Source organism: Muntiacus reevesi, chromosome 8, assembly GCF_963930625.1.
Source record: "Muntiacus reevesi chromosome 8, mMunRee1.1, whole genome shotgun sequence".
NCBI classification, from domain to species: Eukaryota; Metazoa; Chordata; class Mammalia; order Artiodactyla; family Cervidae; genus Muntiacus; species Muntiacus reevesi.
In genome coordinates this window covers 58,673,903-58,693,372 of record NC_089256.1, presented here as the reverse complement: position 1 = coordinate 58,693,372, position 19,470 = coordinate 58,673,903, and the positions used below count along the sequence as shown (strand labels likewise).

At 40.4% G+C, this 19,470-nt stretch overlaps 1 protein-coding gene across 1 annotated transcript; it reads left to right on the top strand.

Moving 5' to 3' along the window:
• The first annotated feature begins 2,507 nt into the window (after window positions 1-2,507).
• DNAJB11 (DnaJ heat shock protein family (Hsp40) member B11) lies at window positions 2,508-18,358 on the top strand. The gene is made up of 10 exons (XM_065942953.1): window positions 2,508-2,746; window positions 6,234-6,390; window positions 10,327-10,424; window positions 12,174-12,306; window positions 14,042-14,184; window positions 14,949-15,031; window positions 15,898-15,955; window positions 16,940-17,051; window positions 17,279-17,438; window positions 17,901-18,358. Exons 1-10 carry the CDS (start codon window positions 2,679-2,681, stop codon window positions 17,963-17,965), a joined length of 1,077 nt encoding a protein of 358 aa, XP_065799025.1. The 5' UTR covers window positions 2,508-2,678; the 3' UTR covers window positions 17,966-18,358.
• The last annotated feature ends 1,112 nt before the right edge of the window (window positions 18,359-19,470 follow it).

The following is a 19,470-nucleotide window of genomic DNA, read 5'->3' as shown; positions in this document are numbered from 1 at the left end:
ATAAAGGCCCTAACCAGGAATGAGCTTGATGTATTAAAAAAAGATAAAGGAAACCATTTTGCTGGAAAAGGAGTATACTAGGTGAAGGTACAGATCATGTAAGTTTTTTGTTCTGTTTCCCCAGCTTTATTGAGAAATAATAAGTTTCTTTCTGGCCCCATGTGGCTATAGAGCACTTGAAACTTGGCTACCGGCACACTGGAATGATGCTGAGAGTCTGGGCGCGTTCATTTATACATGCCTCCCCATGTCCTGCTTCCTAATTCTGACTTCTGCCTGCTGCCTGTCGTGATCACTTGATCACCGTAGCTGCATTGCCAATCATGGTTCAAATATTTATCTGTGAGGTTTGCTTTTTCTATTTAAGTTCCCATAAATTTTTATTTCATTACATTTATTCTGCAGATGATCATTGGCATGTTTGAACAGTATCATTCTCCCACTTCCCCAGCTCTTTATATTCTAGACTGAGAAGTTTTATTTTTGATTATTATCTTAATCTGACTTTATACACATTCCTTATTTTTTGAGATGTAACAGTACAAACTTTTAGGATTGTAAAGGAAGAGACTCTCGCCTTTGAGATGTTACTAGATTTTAGGACTAAGATATTTTCCAGGATTAACATTATTCTGAAAATTTGGGTGACTGCTTCAATTCCTTTCATCTCATCCTCTGTCACCCCTTCTCTTCCTGAGGATGAGATAGTTGGATGGCATCATCGATTCAATGGACATGAGTTTGAGCAAACTACTAGAGATAGTGAAGGACAGGAAAGCCTGGCCTGCTGCTGTCCATGGGGTTGCAAAGAGTCAGATACAGACACGACTGAGCAACTGAACAAATGTATTTCTTTATATTATCAATGTTTTAATATTGACTCAGCTAGACCAGTATTCCTCTTTAAACTTTTTAGGCACTAGTTACCCACTTAGAGCATAATTAGGCAGATGGTTTATTTAAAGTTATATATTTGTCTTCTGCTGCCTATTAATATTTTTAATGTGTATGATACCCAGGTAATATACATACATATAATTGATATATTTTAAATCTCTTTAGACATTTCTTATGGGGGTTCCCTAGTGACTCAGTGGTAAAGAATCCGCCTGCCAATGCAGGAGACCTGGCTTTGATCCCTGGGTCAAGAAGATCCTTGGAGAAGAAAATAGCAACCCACTCCAGTATTCTTGCCTGGGGAGTCCCATGGACAGAGGAGCCTGGCAGGCTACAGTCCATGGGGTGACAAAGAGTTGGACACGACTTAGTGGCTAAACAAGGAAACATTATGCTATCTTATAGCTAGTATAAAGGCTGGGGATCTTATTGTAAGTGCAATGGAAAGTCATTCAAGGCTTTTAAGCAGAGAAATTATATGATCTGACATGTGTGTAAAAAATCATGGCAGGGAAAAGTGTCGGGGTGAGAAAGAGATCCTAAGATATTAGGAGTGGAGGCAGGGAAACCAGTTAGGAAGCCCTTGCCTGGTGGGAGATGATGTGACTTGGCCGAGAGGTGGTGGAGATAATATAATAGTGGACAGATTCAAGAAATGGTTTAAAGGTAAAGATTCGTACAGGGGACACAGGAGAGAAATCCAGGAAGATACCTGAAGCTTTGCAGTCAACAACTAGGTGGTGATGTACTGAAATGAGCAAAGGGGCGGGTGGAAGGGGTCAGAGGGTCGGTTCTGTTATTATTATTTGGTTCTCTTAAGTGTAATAATATTTATTATTCTTTGCGTGCTTACTATGTGCCAGACCCTGCGCTAGACGGCTTACAGATTAAAATTTCACAATACTGTCAGTAAATGCTTTGCCTCAGTTTTGTGGAAAAGAAGCTTAAGCTCAAGCTGGGGACAAGGCGCATGTTCTCCCCGCTAGAAGTGGTGGAGGCTGAATTCGAAACTAAGTCAGTCTGCTTCCACGGACATCAGGCCTCTTCTTTGCGAAACCAAGACAGTTTTCTCGTGAGTTTTGTTAGAAGGCAAAACTTGACCAAAGCGTCGCGTCCGTTGTACCATTGACTTGCAGTCATTGTCCCCGCCCATCTCGTTCGCGTACCTCCTCCCGGGCGTCCAGCGCCTAGCTCTATATGAATGAAATTCCTAGACTCGTAACCAAGATAAAATCTCCTTCCCGCAATTGGCCAGTGCTGGAGGGAGAGCCTTGTGATTGGTAGAGAGTCCAAGGAGGCGGGCGGAGGGAAACTTCTCGTACCGTGGACGCCGGCTCTAGGAACGCATCCTACATCACTAATCTTTACGTAATTTTCTCCGACTGGCAGGTGCTTGGGCCGGACGGATTCCTGCGGCGGCGCGATTCTCTGACGTTTCCCCTTCTAATTGGCCAGGAGCTGCGGCTGCAGTTCAGAAGCCTAACTGGCCGCCCGCGCCGCCTCGGAGGTGAAGTGTACTGCACTGATTGGCTATGAGGCGCCGGCCGCGTGTGATGTCCCGAGCAGCGATTGGCTCTGGCTCGCTAGGGGCTTCTCTCGCCGGGACTCGGGACTCCCGGGAAGTGGACTGGCAGAGGAGGGGGCAAGCTAGCTGTCGCTCCTAACTAAGTCTGAGACCCGAGCTTAAGGCGGCCTCTCAGGGCCGGGTGGGCTGGCGAGCCGACGCGGCGGCGGCGGGGGCTGTGAGGAGTGCGGGGGTCCGGGGCCGGCACAGAGGGACTATGGCCCCGCAGAACCTGGGCACCTTCTGCCTGTTGCTGCTGTACCTCATCGGGACCGTGATCGCCGGGTGAGGAATTGGAATCTGCGGGCACGGGGCCATTAAGTCAGTCTTGGCTGGGAAGGAGGCTGGGGAGAGAAGGGGACATTGTCCGACGTGGGGAGTGGAAGGGGGCGTTGCTGTGGTGAGGCGGTGGAGAGGAGGAGTGGGTAGTGTGGGCCAGGCTAGTGGGATGGAGAGGAAGACAGTGGGTGACCGGGGTGATAGGGGCTTAGACCCAGAAGCCCTAGAGCTAGATTTGTCCAGAGAAGCGAGGGGTGGATGCAGTGCCAAACGCAACGTGGGATGGGGGGCTGCTGAGTTGGAGAAGGGGATGATACAGTGTTAAGTCTACAACGAGCCGTTGGGCTGGCATTAAAGTGGGTGGGTTGTGATGCCAGGTAAAGTGAGGAAGTGGGGAGAATAGGTAGGGTAGCCATGCCGGCACTGAAAAGAAATTGGATTGAGGGAGCAAGGCAGACCCTTTGAAGAGCCCGTATACCTTTCAGCTTCGTGAGATACTGAGCCTAAGCTGTCATCATGCCTCACTGTCTCTCCAGGGGGCATTCTTAGGGAGCTGAGTAGCATTACAAGCAAAGGGGAGAAACATTTTACCAATAGATCGTAGACTGGAATTCTAGCCCCACACAACTTATGAATTATGTGACTTTGAAAGAAAACCTAAATTCCCATCTTTGACATGAGGATGATAATGTGCCACCTGTTTGAAGGAAGCAGGACCTCCTGGACTCTAGAGATTCTCCAGCCTTTAAGATTCACTACCCTGTAGGCCCGGTGCCCACTGAATTTGATATGTCAGACTCATATTTTAGAATGCGGAAAATAGTAAATTCTTAGCTTCTGACAAATTTGTAGGTTACTTTGAAAGGAGACAGCACTACCTAGCAGAACTTGACAGCTTTAAGTGCTTGTTATTCTCTTAAAAGTTTTTTTACCCCCCCGTGTGCATATATGCTTAAACTTTGTTGGGTTTTTTTTTTCCTTGTGAAACATCTTATACTTCTAAAATAAAAATCTTCTTCTCCTAGGTAACACTTTATTGTATTTTTAACATGTTTTTGTTAGCACTTTTTGCACTTAACACAATGTGTACCTTAAGTTGTTTGAACAAGATGTCAGTATAAATACTGTTAATACTCTTAACTACGAAGTTAGTGAAAAAGTGAAAGTGCTAATCAGTCAGTTCTCTCCAACTCTTTGGAACTCCATGGTTTGAAACCCACCAGGCTTCTCCGTCCTTGGAATTCTCTAGGCAAGAATATTGAAGTGGGTTGCCATTTCCTTCTCCAGGAGATCTTCCCGACCCAGCAATCAAATACAGGTCCCTTGCATTGCAAGCAGATTCTTTACCATCTGAGCCACCAGGAAAGCCCAACTATAAACTGAAGTCTTTCATAAAGGAGTTTCCTGGGAACTGTAATGTTGATACTGAATTGTGCCAGCCATCTCCCTGTGTTTTTCTCGGCTATTACTTAACCACTTTTATATTAAGTATATCCTGAGTAAGCCTCATTTTTTATATAGTTAGCTTTTTTGTTGTTAACATTAGTGAAGCTTTTTCTAGTTTTGTCTCAAGAGATGCCAGGTTTTTGCATATTTGGGGGGAGGGGGATAAAGCACCTAAATAATCCTCATGGAATAATCCTCATCCCCTAGTCAGTGATAATTTTAAAAACTTACACATAAAATGATCATATGATTTCCCTAAAGTGTGACTTAGAGCTTATTAAATCATTTTTTAAAAATCCTTTGGTATATTACGTGGATCTTGGTACCCTAATGCATTTTCCCCCCGCTACATTTTAAAATTATCATCACTCCTACTTGATCTCCATTGTGAATAACTTTCCCATCCCTTGGTTGAGAGAGTGTATTTTCAGAAAAATTTCTGCTGGCTAAAGGGATAGACTTTTGAGACCATACTTATTTAGTCATTTCATTCAGTGAATATTTATTGGTGTCTTCTGTGGACTGGATATGGTCCCTGTCCTCAAGGTTTATTAGTCTGATTCTGTCTTCTCATTGGCCTTTACTGCAAAGATTTGCTCTACAGTTAATTTAGTTCTAGCATAGAACTTGCCAGTTTCTGGCAAGGATGACAGTGGCTCTCCACTTTGTCTCTTAACTCATGCCATGTGCATATTTGCAGCTGCTGAGACTTATAGGCACTGGCATATGGGTAACAGCAGCTGGCTCTGATTAAGACTTGACCTAGACAAACTAGAATAACTTCTAGTAATGGAAACAGTGAGAGACTATTTTTTGGGGCTCCAAAATCACTGCAGATGGTGACTGCAGCCTTGAAATTAAAAGATTCTTGCTCCTTGGAAGAAAAGCTATGACCAACCTAGATAGCATATTAAAAAGCAGAAACATTACTTTGCCAACAAAGGTCCATCTAGTCAAGGCTATGGTTTTTCCAATAGTCATGTATAGATGTGAGAGTTGGACTGTAAAGAAAGCTGAGTGCCAAAGAATTGATGCTTTTGAATTGGGGTGTTGGAGAAGATGCTTGAGAGTCCCTTGGACAGCAACGAGATCCAACCAGTCCATCCTCAAGGAAATCAGTCCTGAATATTCATTGGAAAGACTAATGCTGAAGCTGAAACTCCAATACTTTGGCCACTTGATGTGAAGAACTGACTGACTGGAAAAGATCTGATGCTGGGAAAGATTGAAGGCAGGAGGAGAAGGGGACGACAGAGGATGAGATAGTTGGATGGCATCACCAACTCGATGGACCTGAGTTTGAGCAAGCTCCAAGAGTTTGTGATGGACAGGGAAACCTGGCGTGCTGCAATCCATGGAGTCACAAAGAGTCGGACACGACTGAGCGACTGAACTGACTGAATGACTGCAAAATTGATATTTTCTCTTTTTTGGCGCAAAACTCCACAACTCATACATTCAAATGAATGTTATTCTCTCTTCAGGCTTCTCTTGTTTGAGCTTTGACTCAACTTCTGTGTTAACCTCTGAAGTTAATTTCAGTCACCTCATTTTTAACATTCCAAGTGTGCTACTGTTAGAACGTTTATGTGATACAATATTTTTGGATAGAGAAAATCATCCTTTGAGATTATTTTATCTTTGGAAGCAGTCAAGTCATTTGAAGTCAGTAATAGAGAACAACAAAGAGAGTCAATTTGATTATAGAGTTCTTGCCTGGAAATAATGTGTGATCATAAAATAAGAAAATGATTTTCTTGTCTAAAAGTAGTTTCCCTAACAGAAGAATGCCACAGATACTTTGAATAATCCTAGCGTTGTTCAAAAAGTACATAGCCTCTCATTATGATTGCTTCAATGTATGAAACTCGTTACAAATTCTAGTGTGGTTTTTTTTAGTCATTCTTTTCGTATGTCTCATGTGTACCTTCATTTTCCTACCTTTTTGCTCAGACACAAACCTAAATGTAAAGGAAAAAATTTCACTTTTAAAGATGTAATGTATAACCCTTTAATGCAGTATCTTCTCCCTCTCCTGCATCCTCAGGCGAGACTTCTATAAGATCTTGGGGGTGCCTCGCAGTGCCTCTATAAAGGATATTAAAAAGGCCTACAGGAAACTAGCCCTGCAGCTTCATCCTGACCGGAATCCAGATGATCCACGGGCACAGGAGAAATTCCAGGATCTGGGTGCTGCTTATGAGGTGAGTCAGGAAGAAGATAAAGTATAAATAAAACCAGGAGATACAGAAAAGACCGTGTAACACAGAGTAACACTCCCGTTTTTCAGGTCACTTTTTGAAAGAAATAGACAATAGATAAAAGTAGTGCTCAGTGCTATATTGTACATTTATTTTAGAAGGTACTACTTCCTGCCCTTTTCATATCACTGTTTTCTTAAGGAGAGTAGTGTTAAAAAAGATGAATGAAAGAAGGTAGAATTGGTAGATTAATTAGTAGATTGATCTTCCGTCAGTCTGTTTGGAAGTTGGGGCCAGAAGCAGAAACAAAATCTAAATGAGGATTGCAAATCCACCTGCCTATATGGACCAGGCAGATAATATGCATGGCAGGTATAAGATAAAACAGGAGAATGGATACTCTACCTCCATTTTAGCAGTCAGCAGGGATTGAAGAGGACTGTGACAAACTTCCTGTGAAGACTTCTTGACTCATTTCAAGGCAGCAGCGCCCAGCCAGTTTTTGCCATATGTAGATGGAAGCACTGTGTTGCCAGATCATTTAATTTTTCTAGAGGAGTGAAATTCCTGATTTTTTTGGTAAATTTTATGGTTATAACATGTTGGGAACTAACTCAGTTTAAAATTTTCTTTTATGTGCAGATCAAAGAAAACCCAGCTATAGTTTGAATTTGCAACCTCTAATCCAGAGATTAAAACATTTGATGTGTATCGTTTCATTTAATCTTCATTAGGACAATGTGAAATATAGTAGAGCTGGGCATATTCTTAATCCCATTTTCTTTCTTTCTTTTTCATTTTCAACAACACAGAGGAGTATTTACTGTATCCTTAATAACCTTTTTCACTATTTGAAAAACCATTTTACACAACACCATGGTGAAAAAATTTTTACAAATAAGCAACTGATGATCTTTCATGTGTATTTAAGAGTTAGCTGCTTTCCTTGTGTTGCAATTCACCTTTCCCCTAGAAATAGGATAAGAGATCTGTGGTTATGTTTTTTTTTTTTTCAGCTTTTTTGAGATATAATTGACAAATGAAATTATAAGATATTTAAAGTGTACATTGTGGTGATTTGATATATGTATACATTGTGAAAGGATTTTGCTCAATCCATCACCTCATGTATTTCTTTATATAGTGGGGACGTTTAAGTTCTGCTTTCCTCACAACTTGCAGCTGTACAATAGAGTGTTATCAATTATAGTCACCATTTATTCCCATTTTCTAAAAGGGCACAGAAAAAATAATTTGACTGCAGTAGTCAGGGAGCTACAGCTTCTGAATTCAGATTAAATCCCTGTATAGTGAGAAGATTGGAAACAAATCTGAAAAATATTTTAGTGGGAAAAAACCACAAAGAGGGGATTCCAAGGCCTCCTGGGTTAAAGAAGTGAATGAAGTAAAAGTGATTTATATACACATGAAACTTAAAACGGATGGGGTTTCCCTTTCTTCTCTCAACACCTATAGGACCAAAATTCCTAACCTTAAGCTCACAAATAAACTTGAGAGGGTTGGTGGACTCTCTTAAATTACTGTATGTAACATTTTGTTTCTTGTTAATATGGATTCCATGTTTTGCACTTTATTTCCCATGAATACTCCCATTGCTTGCTAGAAACCCAATAATCAAAAATATTTTCTGGGAGAACTGTTGCTAAGAATTTTCCATGCTCTTTATAGATTCTCCATGTTGTTTCACCATGACCTAGGCAGGCTATACATGCATCATTCAATGAGATTGTAATTTAACTCAGAACCTTTCTAGTCCCCAGTTCAAATTTTCTTTCTTCTTTGTGTCATTCACTTGATTGCCTGTCTTTGGTCCTTGGATAAATTAGTGTCCATAAATCAAAATCCCACTAAAGTTGAAGAGTCTATTGTGAATACGTCTGTCTTCTCTACTGAGCTGAGATTACTGCAGGCATTTTAATTAGTTGAGACTGGTTGATTGGCCAGTCAACTAAGAAATTCCTTTCTTTTTCTTAAAAATAAAAGTTTCCAAGACTGGAATAAAACTGCATTCTGTAGATAGAAGAGAAGTGAGGAGTAAGTGAATGATAATAGATAACTTTAAGGGTAGTTTTGGGGGAGTTATTACAGAAGCCTCCTATGTCCAAAAAGAAGCTGACTTAAAAATAGTCTTTGTTTGGGGGGTTTTGAAATGGAATTTCTTACGGATCCAATGTGAAATTCATTTCTTTGCCAAGACAAGAACAGAGAAGTAGACTTGAAAGTGAAAATATTGAAAATCCCGATCCCATAATAATGAAGGGGTTTTTTTTTGTTTTTTTAAGTTAACTCTGCCCATTTCTATGTCCCCAAAATAGCTTTTTTTTTTTTAAGGATATTTATCCAACCCTTTATTTTTCACCTGCTCTATCATAGTGGCTTTAGTTGAGTACTCTAGTCACTTCTAGTCTCATTTCTCTTTGATTTTAAGAATGCTCACTTTCTTATACACTGACTTTCTTCTTATCCTTCTGAATGTATCTTAAATGTTAATAGAGTTTTTTACTGTAGCTCCTTATGCATCATTCAGGCCCTGAGCCAAAAATGTGTCCTATTTACATATGCCAATCAGATCTTCCCTTCCTTTTGCTGAGTCAGCAAGCTCCATATACTTCCAACCTTTTTTTTTCCTGAGCCAACACAAGTAGGAGTTTAGAATAACTTTTTCCTTAAGTCTGCTGTCTAAATAGAATTGTAAGAATACCAAAGAGCATAAAGTTGTTTAATTTTCAAATTTACATTGTTTAGTTGCTAAGTTCTGTCAGTCTCTTTGCGATGCCATGGGACTGTAGCCCACCAGGCTTCTCTGTCCATGGAATTCTCCAGACAAGAATTCTGGAGAGGGTTGCCATTTCCTTCTCCAGGGAGTCTTTCCAACTCAGGGATCAAGCCTGCATCTCCTGCTTAGCAGGCGGATCCTTTACCACTGAGCCACCTGGGAAGCCCCTTCAAAGTGCATATATTTTAGAATGCTCTCAGTAAATGGGAAGCTTTTTTTTGGAAGGCAAATTTTGAATAACACTGAAGCTTATTTTGTTTTACATTCTTTATTCTAGATATGAAATGGTCCCAGTGAGAAAGCATATACTTATAACTGAGCATATAGTTTTCTAAAACCATTAAAACTTTAGAAAGTCTTTTCTCAAGTTGTCAAATTGAGCCTGAGCATCCTTCGTAGAGCAGTGTCCCTTTTCACTCTTTGCAGTTTGGACTCAGGAGGTTATGAGCTGTATGTGCCAGACAGCACTCTTCCACAAATGGATTTCTACATATATCAAAAGAATGAAAGGGGAATATGAAAATACTGTAGTGTAGACCTTTCTGGAGACCTGTCATTTGATTCCCTCAACTTGCCAATCTCTTAATTTGTGTGGGGTAGTGTCGGGTAGAGCTTATGGTATAGATATGTGAGGCTGAGCAAAGTTGAAGGCTGTCTTTATTTACTGCTTCTGTGACTAATGACAATCGCGTCAGTCATGTCCCGAGTTTATAGTTTAGAGAGATAATATAGCATAGTGATTAGCAGCCTAAGTATGGGAGTCATACTACATGGGAAGTAAACCTGGGGAATTCATCTCACTCTTTCCTGTTACTGCCCTCACATTTATGGCTATATCGCTAATCTTGTTAGTGCTAATCTGCATGATGTTTATGCAGCTAGGTGAGTTCTGATCAATTTAAATTAAAAACATGAGTGGAGCATTGTGAAAAGTTACAAAATGAACACTGATCAAAGAATTTATTCTGACAAAGAAAATAACTCTTAAACATGCCTTAATAACATACATAATGAAAACCACATTCCGCTAAAATTTTACACACAGTATCAAGAGTTTAAAATTTTAAAAACATAAATGTGAATGCACCTTACCAAACCATTATCAACTCATAGTCGTTTCCTCCACTGGCTTTTGCCCCCAGGTTCTGTCAGATAGTGAGAAACGGAAACAGTATGATACATATGGTGAAGAGGGCTTGAAAGATGGGCATCAGAGCTCCCATGGAGACATTTTTTCACAGTAAGTAATTTATCCATCTGCAAGGTATGAGTGTCTGAGAGTGGATCACTTAGTGATTATTAAAGAATTATCCTTGCTCCCTTGTTCAGAATCTTTTAATGAAGAGTACAACTCTTCATAGCATAGTGATTAGCAGCCTATCACTGAAGCCTATCAAGGACCAACTGATCCTTGACCAGAAGGTCACTCATCATCCTTTGTATGGGAATATACTTCTCTATTTTCACAAAGCTCCAGAAAAGACGGGTAGTACTTACAAGGATGTCCGCTTGTTGGGGACTGTGTTGGGGATGATATATATTGGAAACCAGTTCATTTTGTCTCCTCGCTGTCTTCAAATCTGCAAACCACTTAGTGAGCAAGGTGATTCTTGTAAGAGAGAAATTCCTGCTCCTATACCCAGAGCTGCCTCTTCATCCTGTCAACAAGAAAGGGATGATTGTGATCATCAGCATTGATGGAAGGAGTCAGGGCAGAGACTCTCCATCTCTTGTTGCTCCTGGCTTTCTGAGAATGCTGAGTGGCTGGATAATAAATACCTTACCTTCCTACTCTTTGAGGCCCACTTTATTGAACATTTGAATTTTCATGTGCTCTGATGATGCATAAATAGGGGGTCTTGATCGGGGATTTTGAATCAAATTATAAATAAAAACATATTTGAATATGCATTTCTGTTGGGGGAGGACGCAGTGCTTTCTTCAGATTCTTAAAAGAGTTTTGTGAACTCAAAAAAAGTAAGAATCACAGTTGCCATGTTTAGTGTTTGGAGGTGACGGTAGATTTTCAGGACCTGTGAAGATATGTGAGTAATACGGTTAGGAAATCCTACTCTTCCCCAGGATCGATTTGGCTGCTTTAGCCTACCAGGGAAGTTTCCCGTTCGAACCTCTTGGCAGTTAGAAGTGATACCCAGAGACGCCAGAAAGAGAAAAAGCTCTGCCCATGCCCCTTTTGCACCAAAAGCCTCCCCCTCTGCTTTTATTCAAGATTCAGGGAATCTGTTCACCAAGACTGGGGGTTTTTTGTCTTTTTTTTTCTGGAGGGAGGGGTTGAGGGGTTGTATAGTTGTCATCACTGTGCTAACATCTGAGACTTCTTAACCAGAATTTAAGATTATAATTAGAACCCCTATGGAGTTAAAGGTCACTGTTTATATTAATCTTAAAGTGATGCTTCTGTTATTTAACATAAGTTAATTTTGATCATATGAGACCAGAATTTCCTTTTCTGTCAGATCCACAGTTTTACTGAGGCTGATGCTTTTTTAGTTTAGTTATGTATCCAAGATTTTTGTACAAAGCAGTAGCTTCTTTCACCAAAGTTAGTATCTAAAAAGCATATAAAGGTGAACACTACAAGAGTCCAAAATTACTGTTGGGTTCAGCAATACATGGGCTTATGTATACGGTACCCTTTCTCAATATCTCCATTATATTCTAATATTTGTCAGTATTAAGAGATTATTTTTTCATTGTTTAAGAATTCATTGGCATACTTTATACACTGTACTGTATGTCTAGAAGATATTAAAAAGTTTTTTTTTGTGTTGGGGCAATATATATGTACTATATATTTATACTATAAATACTATATAAGTTGTATATGATGTTATTACTTCACTGTATTAAAAATGTCTTGCAGTTTTGCTTATTGGTAGGTCACAATATTTTATCAGTGTGAAGAAAACTAAAATTGTAAGAGGTGAATTCTGATTTCTTTTCCTGATGATTTTACACTTATCAATAGCTTCTTTGGAGATTTTGGTTTCATGTTCGGAGGAACCCCTCGTCAGCAAGACAGAAATATTCCAAGAGGAAGTGATATTATTGTAGATCTCGAAGTCACTTTGGAAGAAGTGTATGCAGGAAATTTTGTAGAAGTAAGTCCAAATTATGCATCTGTTCATATTAACTCTAGAATGTGTTCTTATGACTAAAACTAAGAGGTTTCTGGGTACCTTCCCTGTCTTTTAGGAAGGAGGTTAGTGCATAGAATTGAATTAATCATAATCCTTGGTTCATGATACGCTGTAATTGTTTCATGAACTCATCTCTCAGCCCAAGAACTTAATAAAACAATAAACCAGGACTTATATCTACCTACATGCTACTTCCCTATTCCAACCCCCCACCTCCCTTCCAAGGTGACTACCTTATATCCTGAGTTTCGTCTCTACTGCCACTGTTTATTTGTTCTATTATATGTGTATGTATACCTGAATAGTATTTCGTTCACTCACATGGTTTCTGACTTTTTGAAAACAACATCAGACTGTGCATTATCTTCTGAGACTGGCCTTTTTTTTTTACTTATCCTTAATATTGTCAGGATTCACCCATGTTGTTACTTACAGCTATAATTCTGCTGAATAGAATTTCACTGCCGCCGCATTGGATCAATAGGCATGTAGGTTGTTTCCAGTTTTTTTCCAATTCCAAACAGTGCTTTTAGGAAGCTTTATACCTGTATTCAGGTACAGAGATTAATTTCCCATGTTCCCTTGCAGGCCTGTTGTCTGTAGTCATTGGCTATACATAATGTACACATCACTTTATTATAGCTAGCATGCTCCTAAACAAATTCCTTGTTAATCTAATTGTTGTAAAGAATGTATGTATGTGACCTTGCTATTTAAATGCCCCCATGGTTTATTCTTTTTAAGAAAAGTATTTACTGTAAGAGAGCATAGTGGTTAGAAGTACAGACTTTGGAGCTAGACTGCCTGATTTAGGGTCCGTCCTGGCTTTGCCGTACATTGGTTGTGTGACCTTGGTCATATTACTGAGCCTTCCTGTGCTTTCATTCCATTCTCTATAAAATGGAGATGATAGCGGCATCTATGTCATAAAGAGTTCATAAATATATGTGATTAGAGCCTTGCTTGGCACATAGTAAGTGCCATAACTGTTAGCTGTAATTACTTTTATTGTTTATTCTGTTGAACTGGGCTTCATATGTTCGTAGACTTTGAGGGATTTTCCTCCCACCATTTGCCTCATTCAGCTGCATAGGCATGCATTTCTTCATATATTTTAGTTTCCTTTGATTTGGAGGGATCAGAATGTTTGATTGCAGTCAGCTACAAGGAGATGCTCATTGTGTCTCTTCTTACAGGCTGAGTATCTAGATTGAGGCAGCATTGGAAAACACTGCCAGATTGAGTTGCCTGAAACAAGAAGTGTTTTCATGAGGTTAATCATGGCTAATCTTGGAGTGGGAGCCGCATGCCAGCTTTTGAAGGCTGTGGTTGTTCTTCAGGGCTCCTGCTTTACACAGCTCAGATTTCTCAAGAAATAGTAATTCTGTGGACTGTGTTAACTCAGTAGTATTTCTTTGTGGCTTAGAAAAAGTGATCCTATACACACTGTCTTCTAGTTCTCTTCTTTCTTACCCTTCTCTCTCTCCTCCAGCTTTAGAATTTGAGTCCATTAAAGATCAATTTACTACAGTCCTGTGTGGGGGCTGACTTGTAACTCCTCCAGGACTTCTCTCAGCTGTGGGTCTCCCTGAAGGATGGCTTGGGAGAGAGGGGGAGGTTCCAGCCCAGATCTGGTGAGGAAACTGCAATGTGGGGGATGCAAAAGAGAAGCTTATGCTGTGTCTGCACTTCCTAGGTGGTTAGAAACAAACCCGTGGCGAGGCAGGCCCCTGGCAAACGGAAGTGCAACTGCAGGCAGGAGATGCGGACCACCCAGCTGGGCCCCGGGCGCTTCCAGATGACCCAGGAGGTGGTCTGCGACGAGTGCCCTAATGTCAAGTGAGTAGAAGCACCTTCTTCGCTCTGCCAAGGGACACTTTAATCATCTCACTGGTCTAATAAAATGCCAGTGGTCCATACCTAGATTTTTTTTTCCTTCCCTCTCTTCCTCATGTCCTGCCAGAGGACAGAGCAAGGAAATTTACATTTTTGCTTCTTCTTAAAGTATCTCTTCTGAATATCTTCTTTTATGTCTATAAGCTAATCAGCTTTATTTCTGAATGTTCTTAAAGCTGTTGATATTCCATTTTTTTCTACTTGGAATATTTAGAGCAATCTTATGTCCAGCTAAATTTCAGATTAGAGACATACTGTTTGCTGATTACATTATGAACACAACTATTTAATTGAACCTTCAATTGTATATATTAAATCTAGCTCATTTATTTGTGGGATCAGGGGAAAAAATCAAATAGGATAAACTCACCTGTTAGATTTTCTGATAAACATGACACTGTCCTTTCAGGTGGACATTTATGTAAGTGTGAGTGGTTTTCTCTGTTATTGATCCTCATGTTAAAGCAGCCAGCCAACTGTAGGCCCTTTTGGAATCAGTGGTTGCATGATTACGTGATATATAGAAGCTTTGCCCTGGCATTTGGCAGGTGGAAGGTGTAAATGGATATCAAGTGGCTTTATCATCTAGAGATACAGGCTAGTCTTCCAAGAAAAAGAAGATTGAGTAGATAAAACTTGAATTGTCTGTGTCTAGGATTTGGTTTATATTTTCATTTGTTTTTCCTTTTAAATTCTCTTTGTCTCAGACTAGTGAATGAAGAGCGAACACTGGAGGTAGAAATTGAACCTGGGGTGAGGGACGGCATGGAGTACCCCTTTATTGGAGAAGGTGAAACATTGACATTGGTGTTTTATTATCATAGCTTTCTGCTCTCTGAGTGCTTGTGAATACCTCCCACCTCACCCCATACTTCATGGCCACGTAATAAATGCATGCATCATTTCCAACATACTTCCATTGTTTTTTAGGACACAGGAAGCCTTTTGTGACAATCTTTAAGCTCTAGCATTACTGTGTATCCTTTGAATACGATGGCCAAAAGTTACTGTCCAGTAGCCTAAGTTGGGCTTCCCAGGTGGCGCTAGTGATGAAGAACCTGCTTGCCAAAGCAGGAGGCATAAGAGACACGGGTTTGATCCCTAGGTCAGGAAAATCCCCTGGAGGAAGGCATAGCAACCCACTTCAGTATTCTTGCCTGGAGAATACCATGAACAGAGGAGCCTGGAGGGCTGTGGTCCATGGGATCGCAGAGAATCAGACACAACTGAGCGACTTAGCATGCACACACAGCCTAAATTATATCAAAGTTTAAGATGTTCAGAACTTAATGGGTTAATTTGAACTCCGCAATAAAAGAAGAGACGTAACTCTAATTGGCATTAATAAGATGCTCTCAGACTTCATTTTGGGGTTAAATTTAAAACTCTAGAAGAAAAAATAGCTTTTAAAACATATGGTTCAGAAATCAGTGAATCATTCTTTGTTTAGGAAATAAGTCAACTTATTTACTGCTGTGCCTGAGGCACAGGTGAGCCTCACTAATAATTTGAAATTTGATATAACCAGATGATAGACTGTGCTCACAGATAGGCTTAACAGTCAAAGCCCAAGTAAGTGGCTTTAAAAACTTCTTTCAGCTACCAAACAGATTTGCAGTGTTCCGCTTACAGTGTGTGGTAATCTCTTCTGACCAGGTGAGCCTCACGTGGATGGAGAGCCAGGAGACCTGCGGTTCCGAATCAAAGTTGTCAAGTAAGTCATCTCAGTTTGGAAGCCTTCTTTGGGTTGGAGCCTCTTAGTGAGCCTAAATATTTCTTTACTCAGGACTTAAGATTCTGAAAGATGTTGGGAGGAGAGCATTGATAAGACAAGTAAGGAACTGTGAAAGAGAAGCAGACAAGGAAGCCAGAGCTAGGAACTGAGGAGATGCGCCCCGTGCAATAATGGGAGACTTTTTCATAGAAAGAACCTACTGTGACGTCATCTGCAGCTGCTGGGCAGCGTCCCTGGTTGCCTCTCGTCAACATGCAGGGCTCCTTACATAAGAATTTTGCCTGAAACTCAGGCTTTCTTGTTTACCACTTTGGAGACCAGTGATGCCTCTGCGTCTAAGGATTCACTGAAACAGGATTCCCACCCAGATATGGAGAAATGGGCCCCCAGTGCCAAAGACTTTTTTCTCTCTCATGGCACTCCTTAATCTCAGTGGTCTTTCCCCAGTGTTCTTCACCTGCCTTGTCTTCTGATCACTTCCCAGGAAACTGGGATATGTTCTGTTACCTGAATGAACCTAGTCTCTTCTCAAGTCCGTATCTTTGCCAGGATTCGCTTTTGTCCTGTCCCCAGCCTCCCGTACACCCTCCTTATCTATAGCTTCAGAGCCGACCGGGCCTTATAAACCCAGCTCTGGAATCCCCACCCAGCCACCGATCTCTGACGCCCTTCTCCCCCAGGTCCACGGCCAGAAGTTGTCCTTCTCTTTTTTCCATAATCTGATTACTTGTATTTTAATTATATGCTTTTGCTGTTGCTGATCATAAGCTCCTGAAGATGAGGGTTTAATAAATCCTACTAATTTTACAGTCTCTATTAATACTACACACAAAGGGATATCTTAAGAGATGCTTATTGTTTGAAAAAGTGGCATCCATCCTTTTCCATGATTTTTCTAAAAACTTTTTGAACTCTTCCAGAAAAAGACTGAAAGTTACTGATCTTTACCTTGTTCTCTTCCAGGCACTCGATATTTGAAAGGCGAGGAGATGACTTATACACAAATGTGACAATCTCACTCGTAGAGTCTCTGGTGGGCTTCGATATGGACATTACTCACTTGGATGGTCACAAGGTAAGCAAACTAGTTCTTTTAAAAGTCCTGTCGTTTTAAAGCCGCCTTGTGGCTGGTGTTGAGGTTACTTCAGTCCTTTGGAGCCACGGAGACATGTTTTGCTTGCCCCTTCATCCTGATGCTCTGCTGAGCTGTGACATGAGCTCTGGGTACCAGTGCTCACTGGAAGCTGTGTTGTGCTTCAAGAGTACCAGTCCTTCTCTAGTCGATCCCCTTTTGCTTTCCAGGTACATATTTCCCGAGATAAGATCACCAGACCCGGAGCCAAGCTATGGAAGAAAGGGGAAGGGCTTCCCAACTTTGACAACAACAACATCAAGGGCTCTTTGATAATCACCTTCGATGTGGATTTTCCAAAAGAACAGTTGTCAGAGGAAGCAAGAGAAGGTGAGGGTGTAATGTTTACTGTTCAGGGAAAGATGAGGTCTGCTTTAGAAGGATCAGAGACTTGGAGGGTGAAGGCTGCAATGGTTGCTTGCGAAGAGGGCCCAGGTGGTGGGTCGTAAGTAAAAAGGAAAAGGTAAAGGAAAAAGGAAAGAGGTCAGAAGTGGAAAGAGGACAAAGAAGAAGGGATGGAAGACCACTGAAGAACTTTCTGTCCATTCCAGTTGCCTCTTCTCATGGGATTTTGTGGGATGTGTGTGTTGTATGTCTGCCTGAGACACAAAGAGAAAGGATCACCTGGACATGCGTGTATGGGTATCCCCACGTGATGAAGTTGGACGTGGATAGTTACTTGTTTAATTCAGATCCATGCTTGTCATAGGGCCTTTTGTGGAGCCTCCCTGTGAAACATGCTCTTTAAGCTGCATTTTTGTTAATGGAGTCATTTGTTCATTCTTTCCCCAGGTATCAAACAGCTACTGAAACAAGGATCAGTGCAGAAGGTTTACAATGGACTGCAAGGATATTAAGATTGAATAAAATTGGACTTTGTTTTAAAATAAGTGAATCAGCGATATTTATTATCTGCAGGGGTTTTTTTTGTGTGTGTATTTTTGTTTTCATTTCAATATGCAAGTTTGGTTTAATTTTTTTTCTTCTAATGATCGTCATGAAATGAGTAAGCGGGCTTAAGAATTTGTCCATTTGTGTTGAGAAAAGAATGACCAGCAAAAGGTTTAATAATACCTCTCCCTTTGGGATTTATGTCTGGTGCTGCCGCCCGAGTTTCAAGAATTAAAGCTGCAAGAGGACTCCAGAAGCAGAAAGACACTATACAAAGGGTTGGAGTTAATTGTTAGCTGTTTCATTTGAAATACCAACTGGAGAAGTCTGTTTTTAAATACATTCTGTTGTTGATTTTTTTCTTGACTCCTGTTTCTTGTTGGTTCAGCTCCCCTGTTGCCTCTCCCATCTCAGCCTTTTTCCTTGTCATTTTTCCTCAACCAGCCTCATTTCCCTCCCTGGGACCTGTGTGCTTGTTGGATTCTCCTCCCATGAAGCAAGATGAACGCACAAGCCTGTGAGAGAGTGGTGAAGATCAAGTCCCCATACCCAATTAAACACACATGGCACTTTCTAGAGAGGAGCCTGAAGAAATTAGAGATGGGAGTGGATGAAACAAGGACCTAATTATCCTTGAGAATGTGTATTTCTTCTCGTTTTTAGTAGAGAATAATGAAATCTGACATGGAAACTTGGCTGTTTAGAAAGCACTTTTCATGTGTCCAATATCAGTTGACATCATGTTTAACAAGTCTTTGGCTTGTGTTGGGAATTAGAATTATTGTTGCCCCTGGAAGATGAATTTTAAAGTACTAGAGTAACAAATTTACGCTTTCTTCTGTCAGTGGCACCAAATTCAGGTGGTACGTGAATTTGGAACCTCTTTCCCTTTTCTTCATTACATGGTCAGATCACACTCTACTCTTCCTTACTTTAGCTAGTGAATGTTTCAATGTTGTTGAACAACTGTTGCAGAGGGTTTATGGAGCTGCCTTCTAGCCATGAGTATAGTTCCAGCAACATTCCCTTCTATGTCTATGTAACAGCCAATGCTGCTTGTTGCCTTTTCATTTATTTTGCCCTGTTTTATAAAAATTAAGGGAAGAGGGGAAGAAATTTCATCCATTTAGAATAGTTAACAAGCACATCATTTAACGTTGATCAGACAATATTTGGATTTGAGTGATCCAACTGTGCATTTACTTGTAAAGGGAAAGAAAATTGAGGAATATTTAAAACGCTAAAAATCTTAGAAATTAAAGGCACCACATAGATACATATGTATGTTTCATGGACTTTTTGTACACTTAATATTCATTATGTACTAAGATTCTGTAGTTAAAAATTTCTGAGGAATAATTATCACCACTTATCTTCTATATCTTAGCCCAGGAGAGCTCTTGATCATGATTTGCACCTATTGATTTTTTCCAAGATTTTTGCAAGAATCAGTTACATACTAAGCTAGAAC

What these genes read in the sequence shown, in the direction of transcription:
- DNAJB11 (XM_065942953.1), top strand. Translation starts at nt 2,679, where the DNA reads ATGGCCCCGCAGAACCTGGGCACCTTCTGCCTGTTGCTGCTGTACCTC. An exon ending in ATCGGGACCGTGATCGCCGG is followed by an intron (nt 2,747 to 6,233) that starts GTGAGGAATTGG and finishes CTGCATCCTCAG; the next exon opens with GCGAGACTTCTATAAGATCT. An exon ending in ATCTGGGTGCTGCTTATGAG is followed by an intron (nt 6,391 to 10,326) that starts GTGAGTCAGGAA and finishes TTTTGCCCCCAG; the next exon opens with GTTCTGTCAGATAGTGAGAA.